This window comes from Rhipicephalus microplus, chromosome X (genome assembly GCF_043290135.1).
Source record: "Rhipicephalus microplus isolate Deutch F79 chromosome X, USDA_Rmic, whole genome shotgun sequence".
NCBI lineage: Eukaryota > Metazoa > Arthropoda > Arachnida > Ixodida > Ixodidae > Rhipicephalus > Rhipicephalus microplus.
The window spans coordinates 423,033,765-423,047,620 of NC_134710.1; the positions used below are offsets into that span (position 1 = coordinate 423,033,765).

General features: G+C 45.5%; 1 protein-coding gene across 2 annotated transcripts in view; it reads right to left on the bottom strand.

Annotated features, from left to right (window-relative positions):
• The window catches only part of LOC119160937 (DNA mismatch repair protein Msh6), a 619,403-nt gene that overhangs the window by 430,639 nt on the left and 174,908 nt on the right, over positions 1 to 13,856 (bottom strand). For both annotated transcript variants that reach the window (XM_075880344.1, XM_037413220.2), the window contains exon 12: positions 7,262 to 7,404. In XM_075880344.1, the coding sequence (XP_075736459.1) occupies positions 7,262 to 7,404 (143 nt within the window). The remainder of the gene's footprint in view (positions 1 to 7,261; positions 7,405 to 13,856) is intronic.

Consider the following 13,856-nt stretch of genomic DNA (forward strand, 5'->3'; position numbering starts at 1 on the left):
CAAATACAGACGACACAGAAAAGAAGAGACAGGGACTGCACTTGGCCCTGCCTCTTCTTTTCCAAGTCATTGTCTGTTTTTGCACACACCAGTTTACACTGAATTATGAACCAACCCGCCCAGCTACAAGTTTTACTGAACGACTTTGAATTAATGGGGTTTTACTATTCATGCAGCATTTCCTTGTTTTCCTCAGCTGCCTCTACGAGCCCTGCTGCTGGACACTAGCTCAGAGGCTCTGTGGACACGGTCATGGTAAAAATATGCCGTACACAAAGGGAAAAAAAAAAGTTCAACAAGGTATTCTAAGGTATGTGATAGGCGCTCGCTCACGCATATCCCACTGCAGGTTACTTGCGACGAAGATATCGTAGACCACGGCGAGCCCCCTTGTAGATTTCGGACGTTGTCAGCGAGGTCGCTCATTTACAGGCGTTTATTGGAAAAGCATAAATGAGAAAAAAAAAAAAGAAGAGGTAGCATGAAGACTTACGATCAGCTCTCGCATGGCAAACTTTTCTCACACCGTTCAAGCATCTACAACCACGGAAGATTAACCAATCACTCCTTCGCATGACATAAAAGTTCACTGCGACGTTCAACTCTCCAGCACCACAATGTGCCGCAAAACGATCTACACCTATCTGTAACGGCATAAATCAGCTGATTAGTGACAACAACTTTGGCGCACTTGCGGCGGCTCCTGAATGAATAAGCTTCAGAAAAGAGCGATGGCGAGGTGGTCGGTGGCAATGAACGTGCACTGTTAATACATTGCTGGCAACCTTATCGCAGTCATTATCTGCTTGGCAGAGTGGCAGGTGTACAAGCATGTCTGCTGCCGGGTCGTGCGAGGCCGCTTGCGCATGTTGCTTCTAAAATTTGTCTTCATTGAGTTGAACGAACAGGCTACTCGCTGCACATAAGCACGATCCCGAGCGAAGCATGCACGAAGAACGCACAAACATGCGCATATATTAGACTGCAAACGACCCGGCATGCGACGGCGAGAGCGGAGTAGAGACGCGCTACACACAACTAGCCAGGGATGATTGCTTCGACGTGGCAGTACCGCACGTCAGTGGTACGGCGTGAGTTCATTGTGAATGTGGTTCATTTTGCTCTGGAACACATAACGGCCATCGTTTAAACACAAAAAGGCCTAGCATTTTTATGGACGAGTTTTTACACAACGAACTACTGATATAACGGCCACTTATCTCGACTTATTCAAGTGCATCAAAATTGAGCTCGACTGTATCTGCGCTCCATTCTGTGCTGCTTATAAGGTAAGAAGAGTTGCATGGCGGTGCTGTCTTCGTGGTAGCCGGTGGACCATGTTGAGTCTGTGGGGTCTCAATGTGAAGAGCACCACGCTTTAGTAGTAGACGGACACAGTAGACGCAGTCAGACCATACCAAACAACAGACATTTAACTACTGTTAGATCGACAATATGGTCAGCCGAATTAATATACATCAATTAGGATCACCAGGCTATAGCAGCCTTACACAAAATTACACAACACTCAACAGCATAACAAACACAATAACACACCCAAGGTGGCAGCGCCAACGCTAGACTTACCACGAGAAGCCCCGCCGCGCAAGGCTGGTGCAGCACACCAAGGACCCATGCTAGAGACAACCGTTCGTGCTAACCGCCACTCGCCAAAAAAGCCTCCCTTCTTTGCCATCACCAAGGCTTTCCGCCAAGCGCCATTGCCGGCACTACCTCTAAGAACCATGATGATGATGATGGTGGTGGTGGTGATAAACACCGACGAGCACAACGCTACCTAGCGGTCGGTAATTGTGAACCCAAAATGCGGCCTATGTGCGAAACATGTGCACCACGAGGCGCAAACAACATTAGAGGGGTGATAGCACCCTCATAAGGTACGGCATGCCACATGAAGTAAACCGCTGTGCCCGAACACAAACCACTCACACGCTCACTGTTTGCAGTGTGTCTTGTCACCAGCGTATATGAGTTCATATTTGCTACAGATAGCAAAATTTCAATTATGAATGTATCTCGGCATTTTCCACGTTCCCATTTCATGGCGAGAGACTGTGACCGTAAGCACCAGTTGCGCTAATCTAATAGGTCTACCATAAAAATTGATTGTTGGTCCCTTGAACTTCTTAACACACAAGACAACAAAGGCATGTTAAATCTCCATTGTGCATCATCTTTGTGCACTTGTGCGCGCAGTTCTATGAGCCCTGCTTTCAGAGGCCAGCTGGAAGGTTCTTCGTTTGAAAGCATGTACCCCATATGTCATGCTCATAAATAACGAGTTCTTTGTCATTCTTGGCTTGATTCTAGTGTTGGTAATGCATTAGGAAAAAGCAGGCACTTGTGCTACTGGAATAAGGTTTAACCCCGTTTCAGCAGACACAAGCCAATATAGTCATACTATGCTCTTGTTCACCATTTTTATGTATGTCTGTGTGTGCAGTTCTCCCTCACTAGAGCAGGATTGGCCATCCTGGTGCAGTACTTGGCCACTACCGGCCTTATGAACGTGCCAATTAACCTTTGGTCCTCAGTCCACAGCAGCTCCGAAGTAACTGACTAAGGCAGCGGTCTAACCTGCGACGTAGCAGAGGCTGCCGCAATTTGAGCAATTGGAGGGTCTCAAATGGGATGCATATATGCAGGCTTTGTTTTTGTCGTCCTCAGCTGCCTTTGTTAGCCCTCTTGGTGGATGCCACAAGGAAGACTCTCCGCTTGAAAATGTGCAGCTTAGACTACATGCTCACAAATACCAAGTTCTAGGCATGATTGTAGTGCGAGGCAATAAATAATTTATGCTGGTCACTTGATGTTTCATGCATGTTTCTTTGTTTCTCATGAATTGACTAGGTTTTAAGTTATCTGGGTGAAAGAAAATGAATTTGTTAGATGAGGATATGCTTTCTCAGAGACAACTGGCTCTGTCAGGAGGGGGTTGTGGTGCGGGTTGAAGCAAGAAAGTCTTACCCTTTTGAAGTGTCCCTGAAGTAAAAATTAGCCACATGTCCCACTAACATCCCAAATGCTCCCAGTGTGGTACATCCCAGAAAGGTCTGTTTTTGTATCACTCGAAATGTTTTTTCATCTTGGGTGGGACATTCTTTGGAAGTCCCAAGCTTTCAATAGGATGACATTTGGATGCCCTTAGGATTCCCTTGCGTTGCCCCTACATTCATCCGCTACAGTCCCACTAAGCGACACATGGAGACTCCTTGCGTGTCCATTGTTTTTTATTATTATTATGCCGACCCCTCTCCGCCACTATCTCTCCCTCTTTGCCCGCTGCCGCACGCTGTATTGTTTTTATTTCTATCTGTGTGCTGCGTGTCCCGTCTCTTTTAATTATTTACATGCTACAGTGGGGTTCGCGAATGGTGCGAGTGTAGGGACATTGCAGCTGATAAGCACACACCAAGGAGACGTCACAAAACTGCCCGCGCCAGCTGACGGTCACTTCCTGCAAATACGAAACTTTAAGGCGCAAGCACATGCACGCAATTTTCTGACTACAGCAACAGAATTTGCTGTTGCCATCGCTGTCGTAAAGAGCCATTACATCGCAGATTGCTGTAAGCTGAGAAAAACGCTTGTCACCCACAAAAGATTGTAACTGTTTCCGCAACATGGTAGCACTCCCGGTTTTCGCTTCGATTGCAATTTGCTCTTCATGCTTGTTATGCGCACATAATTTAAGAATTGCAAGATATAGGCTACCACTTCTACAGTAACTTCTCATGTGGACAGCGAGGCGGCAGCCGTATTTTGTTGTTAATCTTAATATCGACAGTTTGTTTTGAAGCTCAAATGGTAGCTTGCTGCAATGTTGGCTAGTTGCTACAATGTCAACCGCGTCGTCGCGATCATTGTGCGAGATTGCCACTAAGTTGGCAAAGTGTATCGTAACGCACGCGTCCGGGCACCCCTCGAGATAACACCACATACCACTGTTGCAGTTACTGTTGCACCAGATACCACTGTTGCAGATAGCTGCGAAACGCTTTTATAACGTTTGCGGGCGGCGTGGGGACAGCTTGCAGACAATAGTGCCATCAACCACAAAACATAAGTGAAGGGCATCAAAGAAGCTGTTTCAAAACAGTGTACGCTTATATGTCAATTGCAAAAGGCTAAGTGACCTAACTTTTATTTTGCAACGCTGCATTTTTCACTAATCCCGAGAAAGGTTTCATAAAATTTGCCCTGCATAAACGCGCCTTCAACTTTCCTCCGATTGTTCGAGAAGAGAGCCCTTGCAAATCTCAATGCACTTTCACAAAGAACCCCAATGTACAGGTAAACCTGCTTATAACAAACTTCTATATAACGAATTCCTTGGTATAAAGAAGTTTTCCTATTCCCCACCGTCGCTAATTAGAAGCACATGTGTTTGCGACCTCTATGCAACAAAGTAACAGCGGAATACAACCTTGATATAACGAATTTTCCCACACACAATCTAGCAATTTCGCTCCGCATTTTGGTAGGAGCGTACATCTTCCGCGAGCGCTCCACCTCCAACAAAGCGCGAAGCGGTGGGGGTGCGCATGGCACACCAGGAGAGAGTAAGCGCTCGTTATTGCGTGCGAGTGAGCGCGAGGCGGGCAGGTGGGCCTGCACCTCACGAGCCGGCGTTGCCGCTATCACCGCGCATGCGCGGGTGTGCGAAAAGAAGCGCCCAGCTCTTCGCGATGCGCCGACGCGTGCTTATCTTTCATGCTTACTTTGCTCAGCGAATGGGGAGGGGGGAGGAGGGGAGTAAATGCTTGTGCACGCGTGCGCTTATCCTTCGGTGGAGAGAATCACGCGGCTTGGACTTGGACCTGGACGATTGCGTTTAGTTGCCAAGGGTTCACTGGACGCGCCGTTTGCGAAAAGAGTGCGATTTTCAAACACAGCGAAGCAACAACTGAAACACTTGTTAGTATACACTCATCTTTACCCATGATTACGTTTCATGCATCGTTTTTGTTTAAAAAGCGTGTTAAGTGTCGCGCGGTTAACGTTGTTAGTTCGCTCTCATCCTGTGTGTTGTTTTCGTGCATCCTTTGTGCATGAGCAGCGCGCTCCACGTTTCAATCTGCTTGCCGTTCTCAGTGTTACATTCCAAGTTGTCATCGCATTCATTGCTTCGCCCTTTCGATGAAACTGTGACTTTTCTTCATTTCGGACAACCGTGTCGTCACCACCAAGGGGATGTTAGATTAGGCGCTGATGGAAACTCTCCGAGAACACGGTGACGACAGATCTTCAAGAGGTCGACTCGTCACGTGCTTCCGTCTTGCACCGTTCCGCAAGTTCGCAGGCTGGTAGCTTTCGCAATTAACCGATTAGTACTGGCAACACGACGGAGTGTTGAATGCAATAAACACAATAGTAAAAAATTGTAATGTTCTAAGAAGTAAGGCTGGCAGCCAACTCTTTTGGATCCAATATCGCCGAACTTTTACAAAACGCTGGTGTGAGCATATACCGCCGCTCCAGGGAGAAGTGCTCTTTCCACACAGTCCCTTCGCGTTGAAACCGCACTGATAGTCGCTCAGATAGCAAGGGTGCCATCGATCACGACCACCCTTAAAATCCAAGTTCATTATTGCTACTCGAGCGATCCCCCACCCCTCCTCACGTTATTTCATTCTCTTTAAAGAGGGGTGGGTAACTTTCTGTTTGAGCACTCGATGGATGTTCTAACACACGGGAGATGTTATCTTACACACTTTCTAGGTGATAAGGATCAGCCGACTCATTTGATGTCTACTTCAGCAGCGCTCGCGCGCTCTTACCCGCTCGTAAAAGTTATGATGCGCGGGGGCATATCAATTCGAACTTGCTACGGAACATGGCGGCGATCGCAAAGACCCGCTGAGACTGTCAATATAATTTCTATCACTATAATAAAGCAGTTTTATACAGTAAAATAAGTGTTTGGGATTGGCTCTTCCTTCAGTCCTCTTTTGTTTAATTTGTGCGCTTATTTTCTGCACTTTTGTACTGAACCTGCATATAACGCAATCCTCTTTATAATTAACTTTTCCGGGAACTTATCAATTCAGTTATATCCAGGTTTAACTGTACTATGGCAAAGATGTCTTAAACAGCATTCTATGCACAGGTTAGAATAAAAGCCAAGAAATTTTCTAACTGATACACCTGCCCCCAACTTCCACATTTTTTTATTACGATAGCAATTATATGGACACTCTCAGCTGAATTTCCCCGTCAACCATCACTCACCATATATGTATATATATCTATATATATGAAAATGCGAGAAACAAGAAAAAGACCCAGAAAGAGACTCCAGCGCGCGGAATCCAACTAGGGTCCTCTCAATCGTGAGTGCGAGGCATTAACCACTGAGTCACCAAGGAGCACATCCTTCATTGTTCAAACGGCAAGCTATTTATATCTACCACTTACCGCTGCTGACGGGCACCTCGAAGGGCATTATCATTTTCGGCATTACTAGCTAGATGGCACAATGAGCACGCATCGCCACATCGTGCGGCGGCATGCGCTCTAATCTCCTACGACTACTTTGGCTTGCTTAGCGGAGGGGAGCGATGCTCCCTCGCGTGCCCTTATCTTGCGGTGGGAAGAAGTGAAGGATCGTACATCTTGGTTGGACTCGCGTTTTACAAAGAAGATGTTTATTAAACAAAGAAGATGTTTAATGACCCACTGCTAAGGCAATCAACGTGCTTGCAGGCAACACGGGCGCTCGCAGCAAGCCTAGCTTGTTCGCGAGAGGAAAATGCGGCATACACTTCCAGCTATGGTTCCTAACAAGCCTTATAACCGCATTCCCAGGCTAGAAAATTTGCATATCCCACGAGAACGCATTTTGGGCTTGAAGTTCCATCGTACCGCCAATAGGTATTTACCCCGTTCAGCGCAGCGTCGTTACTTTATCTGGTCAATCGCATCTTGCAAGCGTAGGGCGGGAGGCTAGAAAGATTTAAGTATTTTTTAGGCACTTTAGTTAGGCCTGCATGCTTTGACTGATGGCACAAACAGTAGAAGGCCTACATGACCTGCATTTCTCGCCGAAATTAGCGCACCTGAGAAAATTTTGTGACTGACTGGGCATTTTGGCGCAGCATGGCACAATTTCAGCAAATTTCACGGTTTTGGCACAGCTCAGCACAACAATGGAGAATTGTACCAAACTGGCACAGCTGTTTAACATCTGTGTCACATGAATAACACTGAAGTCAACATAAAAAAACAGTTTGTCACCCACCTGGCCATGCACAATGGCAAAGAGGTAAGATAGCTCAGGATTGCACAGCTGCCCATCCTGTGGTCCAAAGGTTCGTGTTGCCAGACATGTGATCCGACATATCTCGCGCCGGACCACCCGATCAAACTTGCTTGGACGGTGCACTGCAAAAATTTGTCAGCTCAGCATCACTTCTTGACGTGCCAATCCAAGGGCTTTATTCACGACTATTGCACCTTATATCCACCAGACAAGCCACCAATTACATCACCTGAATGCAAGTCAGTATTTGACACAATCAAGGCTTGTAGGTGGCATAACTGTGCATCAAACATAGCTGATGTCGCGATTATCACATCGCTACGGATGGTTTAAAAAGAATCATGTTTTGCAAAGAGAGCAGTCATTTGTGCTTTAGTTGCCCTCTACTGTTTTTCTGATGACCGAAGAGGGGTAACATAAGTGAAGGATTGTCGGGTACACAAATACAACCACACAGTACTGTAAACAAGGCAAAACACACCCACCATATAGCTAGCAAAGGCTCATCAGGCCTTATATTGCCTGCCGTATTGATAGCCCAATGTAATTATGATAGATTCTCGCAAGATATGTTAATGCCATGCCTAAAATTTCTAAGTAAAATAAAATACATCATGAGACACAAGGGTTATTTTATTCTTTCTGGTACTGCATTATGCCATTACGTTTGTCCAGCTCACAAAGCAGTAGCTGCAGTAAGTAGTCGCAAATAATAAAATGTTGCCCTTTGAGAGAACAAGAAGCACTTAAAATATGACTTTAATACACATTCTTTCAAAAAAAAAAGTGGAAAACTACCGAAAACTACCAGGTGCCTGAGAACTGTGAATAAAAGCAGTGACAAGACACAGTTGTAACCTTGAAGAAGTAATGTATATTTTTCATACTACATTTTTGGGGTTTGAGAAAAGCAAGAAATAACAATGTGTGGAGCAAAGACAACAGAAACACTGCCACCAGCAAGTAATACTGAACAAAAAGTGCTCGAAATGCAAAGGTCACAGAGGCTCTTTTTACATGCTTGAGATATAAAATGATGCGATTGAGCAGGGGCGGAAGGGGGCTTAAATCTTTTGGAGCAGGTCAGAGAGCAGAAACAATGCCGTTTTTTTGGGGGGGAAGGAACTTTGGGAAAGTAAAAGGGTTGTTTTGAACCGACTGACAACTAGACCTCATGGAAATGAAAAACCTTTGTGTTAATGAAACACTACAGCTGACATGAATAACAAGTGAAGACTACACATAGCCAATAAAAGTTATCTTCGTTGTGAATCCAACAAGACTATAAAAATTATTTTCGTATTATGTCCAAGTTTTCATTATAAATCGATACCATCGCCCCGCATAGTGTATGTCTCGCACTCTAGTGACTGTGCCCAAGCGCTGCATATAAATTTGACTGAAGCAGATATATAATGAGCTGGCCATCTTCGTTGTCAAAGAGTGCACACCATGGCATCATCTTGTGTACAAAGCCGGCCATCAACTGCTTCTCAGGTGGTGGGCAAATGCCCAGCCTGTGCCTGATGAAGAAGTACCAAGGGAGTCGGAGAAGAGGGGGGGGGGGGGGGGCGGGGAGAGGAATGCTACGTCACTTAAGCAGCAGCTGTGAACTATGATCACAAAGTTGAGGTTGCTAGCGCTGATGCACCTTGTTTCAAAGAGAAAGGCGCACGACCCCCTTGCCTGGTCATCAGCGAAAGAGAGAGAGAGGCCACCAAGGGCCTCCGGAACAATAACTCCATTGCTATACTTCTCGATCAAAAGATGATGGATCTGATCTCAGACCACGATACTTACGTGCCGATATGGAAAGACGCCACCACAAACCTTCAAACAAAACTGCAGAAGCTGCTCACAAATATTTTCCAATTACACCTCGGCAAAAGCACCTTGACAACAGCCTCCTGTGCATTATTAGATATGCATCTGCAATTAATGGTCTACCAAAAGTACACAAACCAGGCATTCTGCAACGGCCCATGATCGACTTCACAAGGTCACCGCTGCACCAACTTTCGGGTTACCTAACCAAGTGTTAAGCCTGCTCGCCGGAAAAACAGCTACACGCATTGCCAATTCCTCAGCTTTTGTGGAAAGAGTGCGCGACAATGCCGTGGATGAAGATGTGCTCATGTACTTCGATGCCGAATTGCTCTTCAGTTCTGTCCCTGTCGACTTGGCCGCAGTAGTATGCAGAGAAGTCCTGTTTGCGGACGAAACGCTCGCAGAGGCCACATCTTTGGAGGTAGCAGACTTGTGCGAGTTACTGGAATTTTGCTTAAGCAACACATACTTCACCTATCGCAAGCAGATTGCAAGCAGATTCACCATGGGGGCGTCCATCTCTGTTACTATGGCAAATTTGATCATGGAGGTCATTGAATAGAAGGTGCACACTGAGTTTGCTCCCAAGCTTAAGATACTCATTCCCTACATGGACAGCTGCTTCTGCATTGTCTACAAGAATGATGCCACCCAACTCTATAGAACCAGCCATACAGTTTACAGCAGGCTATGATTGAGACAGCAGCCTTCCTTTCCTCGATGCCTATAGGTGAGCCGTACTGGAACTAGCCTTTCCTTTGCTGTGCAAACGAAAGCGACACATACCGAACACTACCTGAATTTCAATTCGTGCCAATCTGCCAGCTACAAGTCATCATTTGTTTCTTCTTTGGTGGCGCAAGCAAGACGCATCTGCTCAAGGGACAATGCAGTGAAAGAAGAGAAGAGTACAGCGACAACTACTGACCAACGGGAACCCAAAAAAGTTTATCAAGAATGTTGAAGATCGTCTTCTCCAGCCCAAGCCATCCTAAAGACGGTTGTTTCGAAGGTGTGCTGGCATTTTATAAGTTCATGGTTAGCAAAGGACTAAGTCATATCTTTTCAACATATGACCTTCGAGTTGCGTACATGCTGTCCAACAAGCTTAGGAATCAGCTTGTGAATGTAAAGGATTGCTTAGACAGCAATCTATACCCCGCTGTTGTCTACAAGGTGCCATGTGCAGACTGCAGCTGCAGTTACATCGGTGAAACTGGCAACTTTATCAGGAGAATAAAGAAATACGAAAGAGGCGTGAGCGACAACAAGAAAGCATCACATGCCTTGGCCGAGCACACCGATAATAGCAGTCATATCGATTTGGACAATGCTGCTATTAGAGCCAAGAAAAAGGAATTTGACTATGAGACTGCTTTTGGAATCTGCTTTTATCCAGACAACTGAAGACACTATCAAGAAGACAAATGGGAACCTACCCACCAGCTGTACCAATTCACTATATCACATTTTAGAATAAAAAGCGACATACGGCTCTTGTCTGCTTTGTGTGAACGAGGAACTGTATGGGTGCCAAAACGTCTGTCTTTTCACTTTGAGTAGGATAGTGATCACATCTACATCCTCTTCAAGATACTTGACCAAATGAACTTTTGTCGAACTCTGAAGAACTTTGAAATTGGTGTCTTCTTTGCTAAATATTTCGTAACTGGCAAAAAAATAGGAACATGAAAAAGAGGAGAGAAAAGAGACGGACGGGTGCCAAACTACCAACTGTTTATTGCCGCTGCAAAGTAAAAAGCAGGTAAACTTCCACACATGTGCGGTGGCGTGGAAAAGTTACCACAGACATGTCACCACGTAAGCAGTTCGTTAAAAAAAGGACTACTCAAATAGACAGAGCACAATAGATGTGTCACTGACACAAGCGGACCCATTAATTATAATATGACTTGCCTTTGCTGTTTGATCACTGCTTTTGCCGATAATCCTAGCTTGCTGAAAATGTAGCACACACGAGCACGACATGACGTGCGGGAAGATGCGCACCATCACTCTTACCAATAATACTGGCATGCTCCCCTGAGGCAGTCGTCAGTACAACATCCTGTTTGCTCAAATACCTTCAAATACGCCTTTGACACAACACCTGAAAGATTTCTTTTGGCACCCTTGCTGCTTAGCCCAAGAGATTCAACAGCACAAGTGCGCCAGTTTATTCGGAGCGGAAAACACAACAAGAGTGGCAAGTCTAAAGGCCACCTTCTTGAGGCTCAACTTGCGCAAGCACGACATCACCTGCGGTTTAGCACACTCCCGTTCTCTCTGATGTTCTTCCTGTGTGCTGATATTCAGCTTCTGTAGCAAAGATACTGCAACAGCACGCAAGGCCGCCTGAGGGAAACCAGCCTTTTTGATTGATTGATTTGTGGGGTTTAACGTCCCAAAACCACCATATAATTATGAGAGACGCCGTATTGGAGGGCTCCGGAAATTTCGACCACCTGGGGTTCTTTAACGTGCACCCAAACCTGAGAACACGGGCCTACAACATTTCCGCCTCCATCGGAAAGGCAGCCACTGCACGCAACCTGCGGGTCAGCAGCCGAGTACCTTAGCCACTAGACCACCGCGGCGGGGTAGCCAGCCTTTTTGAGTCTGCCGATCTGATTACAAAGATTGGTTTGCATCAAGCGCGGACACAATCTGCGCAGCACGGACTGAAAGATTACAGAGCAATACTACATTTTCAAGTCTTGAAATGCGTAAAATGATATGGCAAAAGCTATTTTTTACTGTGAGGCATGTAAGCACATTAAACATGATCACTTTTCATGGCCAGGTTAATGTCTAAAACTGCAAAACATTGTCAGTTGGAAGCTCATGAGAGAAGGTGAAAAAGTTAGTACTTTGGAATTTGTCTTGAAGGCATCTAAACTGAAGTCTATCATTTCATGGTAGTGTACAGGGCACGTCTTGTCTAAAACAAATAAAAAATCGTCTACATATCTAGAGACATAAAAAGGATGTGATGAATGATAAATATGTGGTAGTGCCTGGTCAATAAATGGTAAAAAAATGTCTCATATCAGTGCTACACTGGAGCCGACGCAAATAAATGTTCTTTTGCAAATAAATGCTACCTTCAAAGAGGTAAGCTTCCAGAACAGTTAAGAAACTGGGTACCGACATTTTAGTGCGAGCAACAAAATCAGCCTCGCCACTTTTTTCAATGCATAACATAACAGCGGCAAAGAGCTCAGAATGTAGATATGAATAAAAAAGATAATTTACAAGCAGAAAAAAAGGTGACCTGTGTTATCTTTGCGGTGAAAGAACTCGACAACTTCATCAGAATTTCTCATCAGAAAAGGGCCGTTTACAAGGCACTTGAGTGACTTCAACAAAAACTACTAAAATGATGTTGCCATGCGCACAGCTGACTAATTATTGTTCAGAAAGGAATACCCACCTTGAGTGTCTTAGTGTTCAAAAAAGCTATTAAGCTATCTGCTTTGGACTTGGAAATCTGCTTGGACAAATGTTCAGCTTTTGACTACATACAACTCTTGACTGCATAAACGACCTGGTCGCTTGCTCCCCAGCTAAGCACCCAGCACACCTCCTTTGGTGAGAGTGCTCGCAACCACTTTTGTCACAAAGATTTTCTCGCAACCACATTATAAACTGTCTTTCATCTTGGGGTACAGCACAATAAGTGGTATGCCTCCACATGGGGTTCTAAGGGAGAGTGAGCCATAGTCGAAAAAGACCACATTGTAACTGGTCTTGCACTATAAGCAGTTACATTAAAAAGTGGTCTGTACTCAAGAATTACACCTATTGATTAACTTCGTAACAATACTGATTGTTGGCCTAGTTGGTACATGCTTAGTGACATGCTTTGGCCGCAAATAACACACACACAAAGTAAAGAAACACTCAACAACAAGCACAAGCGGCATTTCCAACTAAAAAAGCTCGGACACAAATCCAGACTTAAGTAACAACATACAGACATGCGCAGTCTTCACACAGCCTTACGCTATTCAGCTATCAAACAATCTCTTCTCCGAAATGTACAACGTCACAAGCGGTTGGCTGATACACCTTCCGCCTCTTTTTATTGTAATAGGCTTCCATGTAATAAGCTTCATCAGGCCTATTTTGTCTGTTGCGTTTGAGGCTTTCATGGTTTCTTGTCTCCTGTTCAAGGTTTTTTGCCTCCTGGGCGGCTTGCTCCAGAGAGGCTAGCGCCAGGAATGTCGATTCTGTGCGTGTTAGTGCATCCTGAGCAGCCCCACTCGAACCGGGTTGAGGTCTCCAGCCACGTCTTGAGATGTCCGCGTTACACCGAGACGAAGTCCTGACGCTCCCATCACCAGGGCACTTGCTCGAGAGAGGGCCTCTTGCAAGCCCGCATTGACAATGCCAGCTCACCGTCGTTCGTGAGCCCATCACAGCTCAGGTCACGCATGTCGTGCTTCCCGTTCTGGTGCTCACGCTCATGCTGTTTTGAATGCTGATGCACCTCCTTGTCATCTTTCTTCTTTCGCAGTGATTTTACTCATAACAACCCCGATACATACCGCTCATAGATTATGAGAAGGCATTTGACTCGGCCGAGGTACCGGCAGTCATGCAGGCACTACAGAATCAGGGCATCGACGAAGCCTATATAAACATACTGGAAGAAATCTAAAACGAATCCACAGCCATCATAGTTCTCCATAAAGAAAGCGACAGAATCCCAATAAACAAGGGCGTAAGGCAGGGAGACACGATC